The sequence below is a fragment of the Emydura macquarii genome, unplaced genomic scaffold, assembly GCF_026122565.2.
Source record: "Emydura macquarii macquarii isolate MOO-44397 ecotype Brisbane River unplaced genomic scaffold, CSIRO-AGI_Emac_v2 contig_2676, whole genome shotgun sequence".
NCBI lineage: Eukaryota > Metazoa > Chordata > Testudines > Chelidae > Emydura > Emydura macquarii.
The window spans coordinates 34701834-34720983 of NW_027132813.1; the positions used below are offsets into that span (position 1 = coordinate 34701834).

Below are 19150 nucleotides of genomic sequence, written 5' to 3' on the forward strand. Positions count from 1 at the left end.
CCCCCCATCCCTGGCAGTAAGCTCCCCATCCCTAGTCACAGCAATATAAACATCTGCCACGCACACAGCTCAGAAAGAGATAGAAGGGACCCAGACAATTTGCAGCTCCAGAGCAGGCTCCCCAAATTCACACACTTCCTCTTTTGCACAGTGGAGCCACGTTTCCCTTCACAGGAGCTCCCTATGGCTGCAGAGGAGGAGCTAGATTCACCCCTCAGACCCTGGAATGTACTTTTCTGTGCTAGTTTGTTAGAACAACCGTGTATAATCTAGACTTTTATGAAAGGACAAAAGCATTTGCTGGTGCACAGTAGCTTTACCTACTACATGTAACTCAGCTAGAGTGACATCACTTATCTTTCAGTATTTAATGAAAAGTGCCACAATCAAATGATATACAACTCAGGGAAAAAGCAGGAGGGAAAAGGAGAAAAGAAGTTGTATTAAAAATATTGTCTATGCTGACAGTTTATAGCACACATAAAAATTGATTTCTTTGTAGTAATATGTAGCATCTTACCCTTCAGTTCATTTTTTTTTTTTTTTTTTTTTTTTAAAAAGAGCATGATAGGCCTTTTGGTTCATAGAATAGTTTTAGAACAGCAAAAGCAGTAGACTAATGTTCTCACTACCAAACTGTTTGATCTGTACAGACTAAATTAACTGACCAAATATATCTAATTTTAAAAGTATTTTGAACCCATTTATCCAAAAGCAGCATAGATATGCTAAAGATAACCTCTGTTAACTAATGAAAACCAAACATACTTATTCCAACCCAATGTTTCTATATCTCTGACAAGGTACGAGTAGTATTCTGGAGGCGGGGGCGCATGCAGCTCTGGTGCGTTCTTTAAAGCAGCTTCCTATTTAAAAGAATATTAAAAACACCATTATAAATGGCACACAGTTTCAGTAATTTTTAATCAATTTACAGTCATACAATTTTTTATTCATTAAAAATAATCTTAAGTAAAATTAGCTGTACATTGCATTTGTTTTAGCCTCCAGATGAAGCAGACAAAGAAGCAGTTTGGTAAACTGATTCAAATGATGATCAAAACATTTTTTTTAAACAGATGTTGATACTATGTTCAGACAAATATCAAGTGTGCTTCCCCCCATTCCCCCCCAAAAAAGTTAAATTTGAAGTCAAGCATCTTGACTGTCAGAACACTTCACTTCAAAAGAAGAAGGTTCTGTTAACTCCATAGCTGTCTCCTGGGCTCCACAGCCACAAAGGCAGGTCCTTACTGTGGAGGATGGCATGTATATGAAATCCTCCCTGTCTTCTTTGCAACTTAGGTTTGGATTACTATATAAAGCCCTATGTACTATTCCATTTCCTGGTTTTAATACCATGTAGTCTTTGGGGATGAAGTTGAGGAAAAGCTGGTCAGGTGCTTCTCCCCAATGTTCTAGTAAGCGATCTTCCCTGACAACCAAGTCTACGGCCATAGAAAAATCAAGCCATATTTTCCATATTATGTTAATGGACAGTGATACACACTTCCTAGAAGCATGTTTAAAATAATGTTAAACTAGTATTATTTTAACGAAAAATAAAAATTGGAGGTGTATTTCCAGTCTAGAACCACTGATTGGAGCGGTTCATTGACTCTCCTGTCAAGACTGACAGCCCAATTCATGAAGTATGAAAGTAGTCAGGGGCTGAAAAGATAATCCAGGAAAAGCAGGTTGGGAGCGGGGGGAGGAGAAGAGGTAGGGACTAGTGCAGATGTGAAAACATAACTGAGGCCTTCATCATGAATCGGACAGTCAGAAAAAGCCCAGTTTCAAGGTAATCAAGTTTCAGAACAGATTTGTACAGAAAGCAGCACCCTTCCGGAAAGTTATGGATGCATATGAAGTTTCTGTAATGGAACTGCATTGATCTTATTGCATGAAGTCCTGTTCAGCTTCCCTTTTGCTGTGCCTATATATTGTACCCAAAAACACGTCAGTTTAGAGAGAAACAAAAGTTTTATTAAAGGCACCAGGCAATCCAAAGACATGTCACTAGAACTCTAACAGACCTCAGCTAGGAAGACACAAAGGATACACTCAAATTAAGACTATTAAATGGTGGCCTGGGGGAAATGAAAGAATGAATGCTCTTATGCCTATCAAGTGGACAACCAACCACTCCTACTACTGGAATAGACATTTTAGTCATATGGTGGGGATTTTCAACACATTAACTAGATATTATTCAGTAACGTGATTGTGGATGAAAAGCAGTGATCAAAGACTTTAGTCATTATGCCATATTTTCTCAGTAAAACTACCCATTCCAGTTAAGAGATTGTCTTATAACTATTTTACTCTGGCCTGAATCACTAAGTTGGTTATAAATGCCCTCTTCAAAATACTATCAAAAGACTTTCCAAAAAGCCTTGTAGGTGTGCTTATTACCATACCCCAGTGTACTCCATAGTCAACTAAAACTGAAGTGTGCAGTAAGATTCCTGGATTCGGCAGCAGTTTGCATCTATTTCTATTTTAGATGTTTCTTTGTATTAAGAGATAGAAACTTTAAAATAAAAACAGATTATGCAAAAAGGGATGGGTTGATTTTCAGCTGCAAAATCATGTAACAAACAAGGTCCTGCTTATTAGTTTCCAGACAGAACATTAACTAGTAGGTTATATTTAATGTAAATACAGATTCTGTATAAAATTAATTAGTAGCTAGAAAAAGTGAAATTCATTCCTCAAAGAAAAATTCTAGGATGCTCAAGGAATTATTTTCCATTTAAAACAGTAATTTACTGATAAAACAACAGAAATACAACACAGACATAAAAGATATTTTTCCCCCAGAGATTTAAAATAAAACCAATGGAAGGCTTTAAAGAGCAGGGCACCAGATAATAAATTCTGGTTAGTATTTCCACATATTTTGTTGCAATATTCTCAATTTAAGTTTTTATTTCTTTGGATGAAGGAAGAGTCTGCTAAATCAATCTACAGAATATTCATAAAGCAGAGTCATTAGCATTTTGCCCTATTTCACAGAAAAAGAGCAGTCCTTTCTTTGTGTAGGAAGTAGTTTGCAACCGCCCAGAGAGCAAAAAACTTCTTACAGAGTAAAAAGAAAAAGGCTACAGTTGCCCTGTTGTCCAGCCAGGCAAAGACTGAGACAGTACAATTGATTAATATAGCAATGTGCAAAAACAGTGTTCAAACTGTCAACTGCTCTTCGGAATTTCTTTGTGAACAGTTTTTCCCAGTTACCACAATACCTGTTCTCACACTCACTCACTCTCTCATACACACGCCCCCCTCCCTTATCCTTGCTTTGGTTAATAACTCTGCTAGGTCTTGGAGTCACAATAAATACCACTGAATATGTTGCTACAGAAATTAGTTACTTTATTTTGATGAAAATGGAGCAGTTTCCTAAAGCCAGTTCTCAAATGCACAAATAGACCCCAGAAGTATTTTATAACATGATTCAAGACAGCAAATTTTGTACAGGATATCATTTGACCTCAATTTTTCAAGCACTGCTCTCTCCATCATAACTTTATGTTAAGTGAATTAATCCATCATGAATGAGGAAACACCAAAACATGGGCTGAAAAATATTCTATTCCGCCCACTTTTAAAACTTCTCATATGATCAGTGTATGTTAGTTACAAATTTAATAAAAGTTTGTTTTATTTGTTTATATCATGTAGGAGTTGTATCACAACTGCATTAAAAAATCCACAAACACCAGATTTTATTGTCCTTTTCTCATATGTTGTCTCCAGTAGTTATTTTCTCCATCAAAACTGTGTTTGACACAAAACTATGATCCTTTCTGAATCAACAAAAGGTCTGTTAGATTTCCATTTTGAGTCATACATGTTTTGCTAGCAGAATCTATTTCTTGGGGTTAACTGGGAGACTAACCTAATCTACTAATTCCAGTATATAAACTTCTGGTGAGAGGCAGATATTTGTATTCAGAATTGTGAAAAGACTTGCATATATTGCTCCAATTTTTGTCATACAGGTGGCAGAATCTTCACCATTTACTGTCAACTATATCTGCTTTATGTAGAGACTATCCAGTAAAATCTTTTACTATTGTTTCAGAGAAGTCAAATGAACCATTTGACATTCTGCTTTATTTCTTCCCAGTGTTCTTCTGACAAAGATGTGTAACCACTGTCCACTTACCTTCCAGTGTAGACAAATGGCTCAACTTTTTGTCCATTGCCTACGTGGTGATATTACCACACTTAACAAAAGCGTGTAGAGTATTTGTTTTCATTTGAAAGATACAGATAACCCAATGTACACTCTTGAGTTTAATGTTGCATTTATTCTATCAAACAATTCTGATTTATGTGCTCAAAGGCCCTATGTTCACTACAATTTTTAACCAGTGTTTAAATAGTATGTTTAAATGCAAAAGCATCCTACCTTATAACTCTGTTTTGTCCAGATGGGTTTATAACCATGGTAAGGAATTGTGTTTTAGACACAGTAAACTAGATTACACTAGATTTCCTTAATTTCCCACCCTTGCTACCACTAATGCAGCATCACCAGTGGCAGTATTGGTGTAAACAAGGTGCCAGCAGTCATCAGCATCTTTAAACCTCCATGTCATCTGAGCAGACAATACTGTTAAATTGCTTATGCCCCATCTACAATATTTCCACTACTGCTACCATCAGTGGATTACTAGAAGCAACAATGGGAAGATTCAAAGGGGGGGGGGGGGAGACAGTGTAGCAGGCAGTTGCCATGCCTCAAAAAGTTATTTCTACATTGTATTAAAAAAAAAAAAAAAAAAAAAAAAACCATACCACAGTCAGTCAGTATACTTGTTTACAAATTTAGTTAAGCATGGTTCAGTCCTACCTCAGGCAGAAATGAACAATATTTTGAATTGTGTTCCCAAATCACGCTACAGGGAACACATTATGCAAGTATGGTGGATTTTTTTGGTTGTTTATTTTTAAATGTAGAAAAGCCCTTGTGAAGACGATAAAGAGAATGATGTCTTTACATGGTTATAACATGAATAACATCCACCCAAATAGTACTTGAGGTAATAACACAATCAGGGAAGTACCTTCTATATGATGCTTAATATTACAGGTCTACTTGCTGGAGTGTTGGGTTATTACTTCTGAAACACTCCCAGTAGTCCAATGAGTATGAATTCTAATGCCAGATATTATAATTACTAAATAAAGAGCAGCTAACTGTTTGTAGTCCTAAAATTGCAATATTCTAGAAGGTTAATTTTAAACTTTAAAAAGCTAACATTCATTCATAGCTTTCTAAAAATAGGCAAGTAATGAGAAACAGTGAAAATTAAGACCACTTGAACATACCCTTGGGATATATTACTCACCAAAATAGTTTTAAGCTCCACCATAAAACTGACCAGATCAGAACAGTGTTGCAACCTCTGGGGAGAAAACATTATCAATTAATGTATGTATGTTTTAGTAACAAGTTTTGTTTCACTATCCATTTTCTGATATTGTAATAAATCAAAGATAATGTAAAACAAGGAGAAATGCAACAGATTTAAACTATATTTCAGTTAAAAATATAGAACAAAACCATTTCAGTGTCATAAATATTACTAAATAAATAAAGTACTTTTTTCTAGGGCTGTTAATCAGTTAACTCAAACGATTAACACAAAACAAATTAGATTAAAAAATAGTCACAATAATTGCAGTTTTAATCGCATTGTTAAATAACAGAATGCCAATTTAAATTTATAAATATTTTTGTATGTTTTTCTACATTTTCAAATATATTGATTTCAATTACAACCCATAATAAAAATGTACAGTACTCACTTGATATCATTTTTCATTACAAATATTCACACTGTAAAAAAGATCATGCTTTGACTTACAGATTACACTAAGGGGCATATGAATGTTTAGCATATCTGGCATGTGAATATCTTGCAACACCAGCTACAACAGTGCCATGCGAAAGTCTGTTCTCACTTCCAGGTGACATTGTAAATAAGAAGCAGGCAGCATTATCTCCCGTAAATGTAAACAAACTTGTTTGTCTTAGCAATTGGCTGGACAAGAAGTAGGACTGAGTGGACTTGTAGGCTTTAAAGTTTTACATTGTTTTGTTTTTGAGTGTAGTTATGTGGGAAAAAAAATAATTCTGCATTTGTAAATTGCACTTTCATGATATAGAGATTGCACTACAATACTTGTATGAAGTGAATTGAAAAATACTTCTTTTGTTTATCTTTTTTACAGTGCAAATATTTGTAATGAAAAACAAAGTGAGCACTGTACATTTTTTATTCTTTGTTGTAATTGAAATCAATATATTTGAAAAATGTAGAAAAACATCCAAAATATTTATAATAAATTTAAATTGGTATTCTATTATTAACAGTGCAATTAAAACTGCAGTTAATGGTGACTATTTTTTTAATCTCCCGATTAATTGCATTTTTTAAAATTGTTTGACAGCTCTACTTTTTTCAAATAATAATTTAACTGAAGCTGTCCGCCAATGAGAATAAGCAGTCATCATGATTCACAGCCCATTTAAAAGCCTTCCCTCATTGACTAAAATTAAATTTAAACCTTACCCTCCCACATTTAGGTGTGTCAGTGCACTTCTACTTTTCAAGTCCCCAATGTCATTCTTCTGGGTGATATGGAGTCAAACTCTGCTCCTAAAGAGCAGGATGTAATAATTTGTTATGTTATGCCTAGACTAGCATTTTTGACCATAACTGAATGGGTAATACCTTCTTGGAAATGAAAGTAGCCTTCACGATTTTGTAGCCAGGGTGGCCTTTACAGAGTTTCTTTGGACTGGACACTATTGTTCCAGATAGGTCTCAATTTACCTTATGGGCCCTACACAAGCAACTATCACAAAATTTACCTAAGATCCTCCTATTACTGACTGTTCCTATTAATTCTCTTTTTGTATTAAGTACTATTAATAAATTTAGAACATGAGGAAAAACAAAAGAAAAAAAAACAACATAATTGTTTTCAGTTGTAGATGTTTTAAAAATAGTTTCCCATAAGACGTCAGCTGTTTTAATGTAAAGCATTGGTACATCTTAATAGTCTTCAAAGACTGAAGCTTGCAGGAAAATGGAAAAGTTTATTTACTAAGCTCTACTTAGCTCTCTTTGGGGTAAGTTTTAATTCCCAAGCACCACAAAATACTACATCTTTACAGTACAGTTAATGGAAGGTTTTCTTAAATACTATGAGGATGGTGTGGATGAGTACAAGCTTTTCAAATGTAATATTCACATTTTTTCAAGCTCAAGATGGGTTTTTAAAAATAATATACCTGTTTCACAATCTGGTGATATCCATGCAATATCTTCTTTAGACGCCAGCTACACTGTAACCTAGAAATACAGTTTTCATAGTTTTAATTTGATTCAAGTGATCTTTAAACAAGGAAACAGCATATGAACAAAAATTCCATCTTACAATTTAAAGGCAAAGTTGTCTCTGTCCCCCCACCCCAAAACACAAAAACAAAAATATTTTCCAACTGAGTATTTTATACTCAAATGAGAGTTACTTATATTTTTAAATGTCACTTTATCTACAGCTGTTTAAAAATTAATAAGTAGACATTTACCTATAAGCCAGTCTCTATTCTAGGTTGAAAAACAACAACATAATTCTTACAAATTAATACGGGTTCATAACAGCTACTACAATTAAAAAAAAAACAAAAAACAAAAATAACTATCTTGAAAATGTCAGCGTTAACTGCCACACATTTTAGTTGGGATATTGAAGATGACGACAAAAGTATACCTAAAAAAATTATAAACATTAACAGCTTACAAGAGCCAGTTATTATTGCATTGTAATCTCATGAAAATTAATTCTTATTTTACTGATCTTCAGAGAAGATTATTAACTGCAATCTTGATCAAAGCAACATAGTTGAAGAGACATTTTCATCTTACACTGTATGCTCTTTAGGTCAGGTCTATGACATCGATCTATTTGCATAACTCCTAGGACAATGGGCGTGCAACCCTAATTGTGCTCCTGAACACTACAATATGAATATTAAAAATCACCATCATCCTTTTAAACACTTGTTTTCAGGTACTTACAACTGAATGAAAACAGTATCTTTCGGATGGAAATTTTACGCAGTTCTCAGACAAATGAACAAAAGGAGCTTGGGGTAGGTTACGCTATGACACTAGTCCACATACACATACTCAAACATTATCACAGTAAGTCAGAACAAAACAAGTGTATTTATTATGAAATATTACCTCACCTTGCATTTTTCAGCTGAAAATCTGATGGTAACAGTATTCTTATATGGAAGTCTCTATCCTGGAAAATAAATGTGTTGTTTAAATGCAAGTTTGCAGATGTATCAAATAGAGAAAATATAGAAATCGTTCATAAAAGTAGTTGAGAAAAATGGAAGAATAAACTTATCTTATATGGAAGTTTTTCTGCATCAGAGATTGCATAATTCCAAACATGGTTTCTTTAATCATACAAGAATGTCATACTGTACTGTAATTGGTTACAAATAAGAGTATGTAATCTTTCAGCTGAGCAAAATTGATTGTGGAAGAAAAGGATATTTTTAGGTAAGAGATCTCTGAAAATTCCCCTGTTCATCAAATAGAGTGAAGACTCTTAGGGTAGGTCTACACAGCAATTAAACCTGTGGCTGGCCAAGGTTAGCTGACTCAGGCTCCCATGGCTCAGGCTGAGGGGCTATAAAACTGTGATGTAAACATACAATCTTATGCAAAATTCTTACAGGACACCTTATTTTTGTGTTTAAAAGCAAACTACAGCTCTTAAGTTAACTAACTGAAGAATTACACATGAAAGATTCCAAACAGTAAAAATGAAAGGCATTTAGCATGCAAGATTTTTAAAATTTTAGCTTTTATTTTTGTTTTAGGTCTCCCAGTTTTGAACCAATAGCTGCTGCCCATTGAGATATCCTAGTTAACACATAGCTTCAAGGAAAACTACCAGTTTGTGGGAAATTGTTCATGTGAGTGTGAGAGAGAGTTTTACAAACTGTAGATGCACATCCTACAAAGATGATGGCCTCCCGCCAACATAGTGCTATCTACTCTAGCACTTACTGGCAAAACTTCTGTCACTCAGGGGTGTGAAAAAAAAAAAACCCACACATTTAATTTTATGCATGTAAGTAGTCCTAGTGACTTCAGTGGCATTAAAGGTAACACAGCAATACTGTCTTTGAAATTTCAGGCTTTATCTTACCTTAAATGTAAAAAACCCAAAAAAACCTACTTTATAAACAATTATATAAATGTGAAAGAGCGTAACAACCTAGACAACTTGCAAGTAGTCAATTATGACATCACTGGAGATGTGGAACAAATCCAAGATTAAAACAAAACAAAACACCCTCCCCCCACACACTTTTTTTTTTTTTTTTTGCCATTAAGCTGAATATCTCCTTTCCCCTTGCTACTTGGATAATTCAAAGCAAAACTCTAAGGTAAGCTCATTTTTTATACAAGGACAATTACAGGTCCCCTTAAAATCTTGGTTTTTCCATCAAGACTTTAAGGCCATGTCTAAAAAGTCACACTGGTTTGAATAAAGGGATGCATCATACCATTAGTTAAACAGGTACAGTTTCTGTGGTAGATAAGCCATTAGAGAAGCTTGTCACCAGCAGCTCAGCCATAATACCAGGAAAAATGTAAACAACACTTGATTAAAAAAAACAAAAACAAAAACCACCCCAAAATTATTTTTTAGATGTTTACACACATTTTGTTCCAAGGAATAGGCACCCCAAAAACACTGCCTTCAAGTGGTTTCAAAAACAGAGAAACAATGAAATGTACCCCAGAACCTTTACTTTCATTAGATAGTACAACTCTGAATGTTGTTACATTCAAATGTCCTTCCCTCCCCCCCAAGAAAGAAGCAAAGGTAATCCTGACCTTTTCAAAGGTCAAATAACTATGATTCACTGTTTCATTAAAGTACAGAAAGGCAGCAAGAAGGAACTTTAAAAGGGACACGGTCAACTCGGAAATCACACTTCTGGCTGAAGAGTTCACACGCTGCAGACACACAAACACCTACGTAGGCTATTTGTAGCGAAAAAGAGGTTGGGGGGGGACGGGACGGGACGGGGTTGTTCCTTCCCTTGGTGCATTTGCAGCACGTGTCGGTGTTTACTCGTGTCACGTCAGAGACAACAAGGAAGAAAAGGTGAGCAGGTTGGCGGGAGGTCTGTTCTCGGGCGCGCGCGCACACGCACACACAGACAGACAGACAAACAGACCGACCCTGCCCCACTCCTACTCACGGGGCGGGGGGGCGGGTGACTCCCTCACACGCCCTCCCCCGCACCCACTGGAGGAGGAAACTCCCTTGGGGCGGCGGTGCCGGTACCTGCGCGGTGACGAACCCCTCGTAGACGCTGCCCTCGCGGTTCTGCGGCAGGAGCAGCGGGCACTGGCGCAGCAGCGCCCCAGAGCCAGCCAGAGCCATCCTCCCCGCCCCCCACAGCGCGCGCGGGCTGCGCCGTTGAGCACCGTTCAGTTAGGTCCCTTCCCGCCTTATCCTGCTCGAATCCCACGCGCCATCTAGTGACCCCCGCCCCCCACCGAACCCCGCCTCTTCATTGTCCCGGGGGTTACGCGCATGCGTCCTGCTCGCCTGCCTATGCCGGCCGGCTGAGCTCTCTTTCTGGGTGGCGTAGCGCGCGGGCGGCGCTCGCGGGGAGAAGGGCGCCGCGGTTGGCCAGAGGCGGGGGTGGGGGTGGTAAGTAACAGACTCGCGCGAGGCGGCTGGAAGCGAGCTCGGGGCGGGGGCGGAATGCGGCGCGTGGCGCCCGGGATCGCGTTGAAGGGTGGCCTGGCGGGACCCGACCCGACCGGACCCGACCCCTTGCGAGGCGGCGGGAAGTGGCGTCAACTGCGCTGGGCTTCGGGCCCTTGCGGGAGAGCCCCGTGCAAGGGGTTCGGAGCTCTTTCCGCCCCTGCGTTGCCTCCTAGGGAGCCAATGCTCGCAGCTCCCATGGGCTCAGGGGGAGTGGGCCCGGCCCTGGGCGAGCCTCCGAACTTTATCAGAGCTGGGAAAGGCTGGGCCGGGCCGGGCAGCAGTTGGCAATGGGCCCGGTTTAGTCAGCAGTGGGTGGCATGTGGCGCACGCTGGCTGCAGCGCAGAGGCAGGGCTTTCCGCCCCTCAGCAATGAGGGTTTGTCTACACTACAGAAGTTTGTCAGGTCGACGTTCAACCATCGCTATAATTATAGCCACGTCCACACTGCTATCCTGGGGTCGGTGGAGTGCGTCCTAACCAGCACCACCTCCACCGACCTAAGGGGCAGTGTGGGGGGAGCTGAGAGCCATCTCTGAGCTCCCTGCAAGGGAGCCCACAGGCTGGGCTCACAGCTGGGTGGCGCCGTTCACACCTGGCTGCGACCTTGGGTGTGGGCTGCTGTAGCCAGGATGCCAGCAAGCCGCAGGGCTGTTTGGTCAACAAAAGGGTCATTGTAGTGTATACACCAGGACTGTTTGGTCAATAGAAGCTGACTTTTGTGACAAAAGTTCCTAGTGTAGCCACATCCAGGGCTGTTGAGATCTGCTGGTCTGGAGTGGCTGAGCCAGACAGGGTCTTGCTGAGTCCTCACTACCCAGCCATAGCAGTAGCATACGGGTAGCTAGGAAGGAACAAGTCAGTGCACTTGGAAGAGCAGTGGAACTGCAGTTGTCCCTGGATGGAGGACTAAAGATAAGGATAGCTCCTTACAGTTTTTTATGAGTTATATTACAGTAGCACCTTGAGGCCTCACTGTGTTAGGCACTGTATAAACTAAGAGGAAGTCCTTGCCTCAAAGAAAGTACAGTTTAAATAAACAAAGCAGTCAAAGGGTAGAGGGAAAAGAGCAGTAGTATTCCCATTTTACTGCCCATGGAGAATTGAGGCACATTTCTAGGGTTAGGACTAAGATTAAATGATTTGCTGAAAGTCACTGAGGAAGGCTGTTGCAAAGCAAGAAACTGAAGCTTGATCTCTTCACCTACAGTTTAGTGCCTTAACAGACCCATCCTTTCCCCCTGCGCAACAAATATGGGGACTCATGCTAGAGTGTGGAGAGGCAGTATTGGTATACTAGTGTGAGCTGGGGACTGTGTAGGGGGTTCTGCTGTTTTGTTCCCATTCTGCTACTAACTCATTGGAGAAGTATTGAAGCAGTGCCACAGCAGGATAATAGGTTATGTTGCCATCCTTCAAATGAGAGGTAAAACCTAGGTCCTAAGAATTATTAAAGATCCTATGGTAGATTCTACAAGAATAGTTGGTCACAACAGTATATCAATTCCTATCTTGGTGCTGTTTAATGTGTTTTGGCATCATGCAAAGAGGTAAGTCATTAGAGATCACCAGACTCCGTTTATTATCGGTGGTACTAAGTATGAACAGTTGTAGTAGTTCAGTTCTCTACAGATGATGTTTGTTTGCTTTAAACTATTCAGTTTCCTTGCCTGGGAGGATCCTTGAAAATGTGAGATTTTACTTACCCTTTCAAGCAACTTTTTGCCTTCTGACCCCCACTGATTGAAATAATATTGTCTTTAACCTATCTTAGATGCAAATAGGAAGCATCTGGCACAGTTTATGAACATCTCATTACACATCTCACCTCAAACAGTTAATCTGATGCTTCACAGTAAATTGCATCCTAAATAAATAAAATGTGCTTTGGATCAAAACATTTATTCTCTTGAACTATTTTCTCTCAATGAGTGTGTGATACTAATAATTACTTTATTTAATTACTTGGTATCTCTGTACCTTATCAAGGTTGGTATTAGCCTTAATAGCATCTCATGCAAAACTAAAGGAGTACCGTCTTTCCTTTTGCCCATGTTCTTTTAGTCTCCAGTATTACAGCAGATGTCAATTCAAGTGTCTCTAAACATGTATAGTTACTGTGTAAAACTCCCAAAAACAACACTTTAATACTAAGAAAATTCAATGAATAGATTCCTAAAAAATTATTTATACTCCACCTCGTGAACATTATTATAAACATAGTTTGTTTATGTACTTACAGTTTTAAGCATCAAGTTTCCTGATGCAAAAATACAATTTATTTTTAGTGTGCTTGCTTGGAATGTGTAGAATAAGGATATCTCACATCGTGCTAGTTGATTTGGCATAAAGGACTCTACTTCCATTAAATAAATAAACAAACCAAAAATGGTATTACAGAAGATATTTCTTACAGAAAACTAAGTATCAGGAGTCAATCTCATAACCATAGGCCATCCTTTGAGTCAATTTAATATTCTCATGAATTAAGATCATGAAAGGACTGAGTGACAACCCAGCCTACCCAGACCTGTTAACTGGCTCAGACCACAATCCATGGTGCTCTCTACTCTTGACAAGAAAGCTAGAGCAGCCACTGAAAAAAACCTCAGAGTAAGCAGCAGTTTCCACAGTGGTGTTTCACTGTCCTATGGCAACAACATCTCTCATTTCCAATACAGATATTTTGCGGTACCTCCTTTCCCCTACTAAATTTATAGCCAAATGGTTTATGCTCAGTGGGCACAGTACAGCAAAGTTAAGTATTTAAGTCCCATTGAAGTTGATAGGATTTTAGGATGTGCTTATAGTTTAGCACATGCTTAAGTGCTTTGGTGAATCAGGGCCTGTAAGAATTATACCATGTTCAACTAGTTGTGACAAAAATATGGGGAAAATATTACCCATACTCACTTAACTTGACTTAACATAAGAACTAACGTCATGTGGGACTTTTAAAACCAGGCTGAACAATACACTGTAAGTAAATCTTTTCTTCGTTGTCAGGGAGATGAACTTTTCCATATTTGACTATTATGATTCAGAAAATCTTCAACAAGACACCAAGAGTTACTTCATTTTTGCAAAGATGGCTCCAGCTGGGAAGCAAAGGACTGGATGGTTGCAGTGTATATAATTATTTTACAGATTTTCTTTATGTGATTGCTGCTTTGAAAGGATCTGTTTTAAAGGGATAGTTTGTGTTTCTGTCATACTCTATGTTTGTCTGTGAGCATTGTAAGAAGATGCAACATAGTGCAAAAAGACTCCTTTTCTGAAGTAGAGCCAGTCAAATAATAATAATAATACAAATTTACACATCTATATGATTGAGAATCAAAGCATTGAGTTTTGTTTGCTTTGACTTGTGGGGTGATGAGTATTTATAACCATTCAGATGACTGCTATGTTTTTACTCAGATGGGCTCTTACAAAAATTTCCCAGATTTCATCACAAATAAATTATGTATCTGAAAAGTCATTATGAATGTTTGTTGTTCATTATTTACCCATTTAAATCTTTCATTCATCCTGTTACAGAGCAGAAACAATATTTTGTGACTTGGGTGACAAAGTACACAACATACAGATGAAATACTGGAAGGGAACAGTTCTGGAACAACTAGTAAGTTGGGTATTAGTCATCAAAACTTTTCAGTAAACAGTTACCAACAACAAATACATTCACAAAAGTCCAGATTCATTTGAAAACCATTTCGTAACCAAAAAAAGACCTACATGGATGTAATACATAATAAAAGGATTTTATGAAAGACAAGAAAGTAGAAATACTATAACATTAATCTGCTCTATTGGTATCTCCAACATAAAATTACAAACATAAAATAGAATGATCAATTAAAAACATGCAAAATTATAAACACTGTTACTGCTGGTGTTCATCAGAACTCGGTGTCATTTCATTCATCTTTTCCAAAGAAGTGCCCTTTTCTTTGCATGTCCCCAAATTCTTCTACAAATCCCTTGAGTGACAGGATCCCATCCTAATCCTATTTCCATTTAGATAGATTTGAGGGTGAATAAAAAAACAATGCAAGGATAATGTTTGTCTCTTGTGTTTTTTATAAAATCTGTATTTTTAAAAGCAAATTGAAAAATTACAATATTTCAAGCCACTGAAGATCAATGCTACTAGGACGGCAAAGCCCTAGATTAAGGGTTTTCAATTTTTTTCATGGTGTGGACTACCATGTTAATAGTGAGATTGTCTCATGCACCACTTCTCCTCCCATTTATGGCTGCGCAGCCCACTTCCTCTCTTAGTAAGCACCAAGAAGCCAGTGACAACTGCAGCAATAGCTTATGTGGGAAAGTAATACCATGGAAGTATGTAGTGTATTTTTAGCTATATTTAATACAATGTAACAGCTAAAAACAAGGAAGAGGAATAGCACCATATGACCATCCAGCTTTCTGTAGGGCACCAGTTTAAGAATTCCTACCCTAGTGAATTCTGAAGAAGCTAAACATTTTAAAAAATGGCTTGTAATTAAATAACAATGAAGGAATGCCTTGAGCATCCTATTGTTTTTTAAATGAAGCTCAATCAAAGTTACTTAATTATGAACAGCACCCTGAAAAGCCAGAACACCAGGCCTGATCAGGACAGACTGACTTTGTTAACAAAATGTGAAGGTGAGAACTCAAGACAAAATATGACCTCACCTACCTTGTCTTTCTAGGACTCAGACAAGAAATTTAAAAAGACAAGCCCTCTTTAAATACAATTAAGCAATTTTCTTATCTTGGGCTCTGATTCTGTGCTACATCTGAGCACAGTTCAAGCATCGAAGCCTCATGCTGCTAGGTATAGCTCCTTGATCCTCAGTCATCTGGTCTTGGTGGAAGTTAGAGCAGCAAAGGGCCTGTTCTAACTTTGACCATAAGCTTATTCCAAGAAAGATCAGGCATAGTGGAGCTCATTTCCACTACAGCCTCACCTTCCTGTGATCTGCCATTGGAATGCCCCTGGCACTTCTCCCACCCTCCTCCCAGTCTTTTTATACCAGAACATCTGGTGCAGGGGATGGCTTTCCACTAATGCAGAGTTCCTTGCACAATAGGAATTATTTATCTCCAGGTATTTTAAGGACACTGCACCATTTATATGGCACAAAGTGGCCTTGGTGTATCAGAGAATCTTGTTTTTCAAATACTTCGCTACAGAAGGGTGTAATTCATTATTAAAAGTACTTGAAACTGGTGTTGTGACTTTATTATAATCTTAAATTATTCTTCTGTTACATGTAAGAGCTTAATATCAGAAGTAAATGTATCAGCAGCAAAAGCAAGCAGATTGATGAATAACTGAATATCTCTTCTGTCCTAAAGTTCACCGTAAGGAGAAATACCTTTTTTTTTTGGCATTTTAAAATTTCCTATACTTTGGTTTAGAAGGTTCTGCCAACCTATAGTTATCTATGCAGATATATGCACCAAAAAATCCCTTCTATTTCGCAGATGACCCACTGAAGTGACTGATGCATGAACTTTGATGCATCCATACAAATTAGCTTCTGGACGTACAGAAGATAGGAGCGCTAAAGCCCAGTTTACACCTTCCTGAATTATATAAATATTCCCTTAACAGACATGGGCAATTCAAGAAGGCCCAGCCCATCCATATGTTGCATTGCTTCTAAAGACTCAAGAGTATGCAGTTAATCCCTTTCAAACCTTGTAGAGCACAAACTCTTGGAGACCTTCCAAACTGCCAGCTGAAAGTTGCTTTTCAGAACCAGTGGATGTGTGTTGTTCTGAGATTCCAAAAGAAGATATTAGGCCAAAATCAGACCTCACCCTAATGTATAACCAAATGATTTCAAGTGATTTTATGGAGATATTTTGCATATACACCAGTGTAAATATCAAATTCTGACACATTGTGTCATCAATAGGTATACTGGATCTACTGAATTCACCATGGTTTTGCCTGTATGTGTACTTAAATGAATATGATAATTCTATACCAGATACTTGAATGCCTTCCAATATATAACAACATTGCACCAAACAGTTACACATCTTTATACTTGCCTGGAAATATCACTACAGCAACTAGAGGAAATTAGACAAATCTGGAATCTGACGACATTTAGTAAATGCTACAAAATCTTCCTCTTTGACAGTCTTTCCTCCATAGTACACTCACAACATTAAGGCCCACTTCTTCTGTATCCTTGCCCCCTAGAAACACCAAATCCAAACTAATAAATCAAGCAAGCAAACCAAAATCCCCTGCAGAGTTTTTATAAACCAAGAAAGAAGAGCAATATACGTGAAGTTGACTACAGACTTCTCTATTGCCAATTGATTTTATGTGGAAGGTGAAATCAGATGCTATGGTGACGGGCAGCAGTATAAAAGCCTAAGATAGATAAACAGTTTTAAAGAATATAAATGCTACAATGATCTAAATTTTTATACTGCACATGGACTTTTGTACACATGAGTTATGCACACAAAACATTCAGTGCTAACACTGATGTTGGAGTTGCACATCCAGCTTGTACGCAAGAATTGGGTGTTTTACTCTTGCACTTTTGCTTACAAATTTTTAAAAATTTAAATGTTTAATTTAAAATAATTGCAATGTGAACTATATTGCCTATTAGTTTATTTACAATAACTACCAAACTTTTGAAGACCATTTTATAATTGTTGGAAGAAAAGAGCAGTATGTAAGAGGACACTTGATGGTTGCTGGGTTTTTACAGGTAAGGAGAAGTAATTGATTCTGTGAAAGTCCAAGAATCATGGTAGAATATTGAATTACATTTTTCCAGGATATAATCAAAGTAACTGAATCAGAGTTAGAGATGTAATTTCTATTGGCAGAAAGCATATGGATCAGAGAACTTTTTTTAGAAAGGTAATAGTATTACACTTTAAAACTCAAGTGCACAAATCATATTACACAATTCAGATTCATGGTCAAACAGATTAATATGAAATTGAAGTAAGCTATCTTACTATATAGAAATTTTACTAATAGTATGCTGAAATATAATGCTGTTATTAGACAGATTATGACCTTGAAGTTATAGTGCTAAGCCATTGTAAATCAATGTTGTCTAAGTAATAACAAATTACCATGTAAAAATACTGTGTTTGCCATGGGCAGAAGGAGTAACCAGCATGTAGCAAGGACGTGGGACCATAGGAATGAGCAGCACTTAGTTCACATTTTCAAGGTGTCCTGCATACCCTGAGAGGTAGAAACTTTTATACTAACCAACTGGATTTTGGAGCACCCATTTGGCACTGAATATATTAATTTGTGAAACTCATGATGGAGAAAACAATAAGGGCAACTATATTTTTTTAAATGTGAACGTTGGCCAATATCTGAAAGATTTATCTGAAAATCCTCAGATTATGGATGGACATGAAGCATGTTGTTTGTGAGGACTGTAGTTCTTTAAGGTACGGGGTACAAAAGTCAGACAGTGCAGGACAGTATTTTAAAGGGCCCATTTTTGGTTAAACTCATGAACTATTTAACATATTTACTTGGAAATACTAAGAAAATTCAGTCTTTACTCACAGATTGCATTCTATAAATGGGAAGATGCACTGTATTTTTCTTACTAAACAGAGATGTTGAATCCCTACTTTAAGTGGAAACGTGTACATTTTAGAGTTGAATGTGATCAGTGCCATTGTAATATACATTTTAAAGCCAATAGATGCAGTGTTTTGACTGTATATTAAATAAAAGATTGAAACTAAAGAACTTTATTATATATAACTTTATAATAGTTTTAAGTAAATGAGGAATAGGAGCGTAGACAGTAAGAGTAGAGAAAAAGTGCAGAAAATAGACAAAATAGAAATACATAATTAAAAGGAAACATAAAAAAAATAAGGGGAGGATTTTACTAGAGAAAAACAATTTTATTGTAAAGCCCTAAATGAATAAAATAAAGTTGAATGTGAGGATGATTAAAAAGACAAAATCATTAGCTAAAGATATTTACAAGTTTAGACTCTTTCATTTTGATTATAATTTTAATTAGCTGGACACTGGGGGGGATGAAAATGAAAGCCTACATCATCTATTTACTCTTTAAATTGCATTCCACCTTAATTTTCTGCTCTTCAGTTCTTAATTTTCTCTATTTTTGTTCTAAGTAATCCGGTTATCAGACTAAAGTGATTTTCTCTCAGCCAGGTTTAACATTCAGTATTTGAGTCTGTGAACCAAAAGTTCAGCCCACTGTTTCAATTTTTATTCTTTCAGTAGCAGAAACTCTCCAGGTAACTTTTCCACTCCTTTGTCTATACAGCAGGG

The 19150-nt window shown here is 37.4% G+C and overlaps 1 protein-coding gene across 2 annotated transcripts in view; it reads right to left on the minus strand.

Moving 5' to 3' along the window:
* The window catches only part of FANCL (FA complementation group L), a 53509-nt gene extending 42827 nt beyond the window's left edge, over nt 1-10682 (minus strand). Inside the window, exons 1-5 of one of the 2 annotated variants that reach the window (XM_067565187.1) lie at nt 10408-10682; nt 8276-8334; nt 7313-7373; nt 5361-5417; nt 769-866 (exon numbers count right to left, since the gene is read on the minus strand). In XM_067565187.1, coding sequence (XP_067421288.1) covers nt 769-866; nt 5361-5417; nt 7313-7373; nt 8276-8334; nt 10408-10506 — 374 coding nt within the window. In that variant the 5' untranslated portion in view covers nt 10507-10682. Of the gene's footprint in view, nt 1-768; nt 867-5360; nt 5418-7312; nt 7374-8275; nt 8335-9616; nt 9642-10407 lie in introns of those variants that run through there. The other variant, XM_067565188.1, reaches the window with a different exon arrangement.
* Between the last annotated feature and the right edge of the window lie 8468 nt (nt 10683-19150).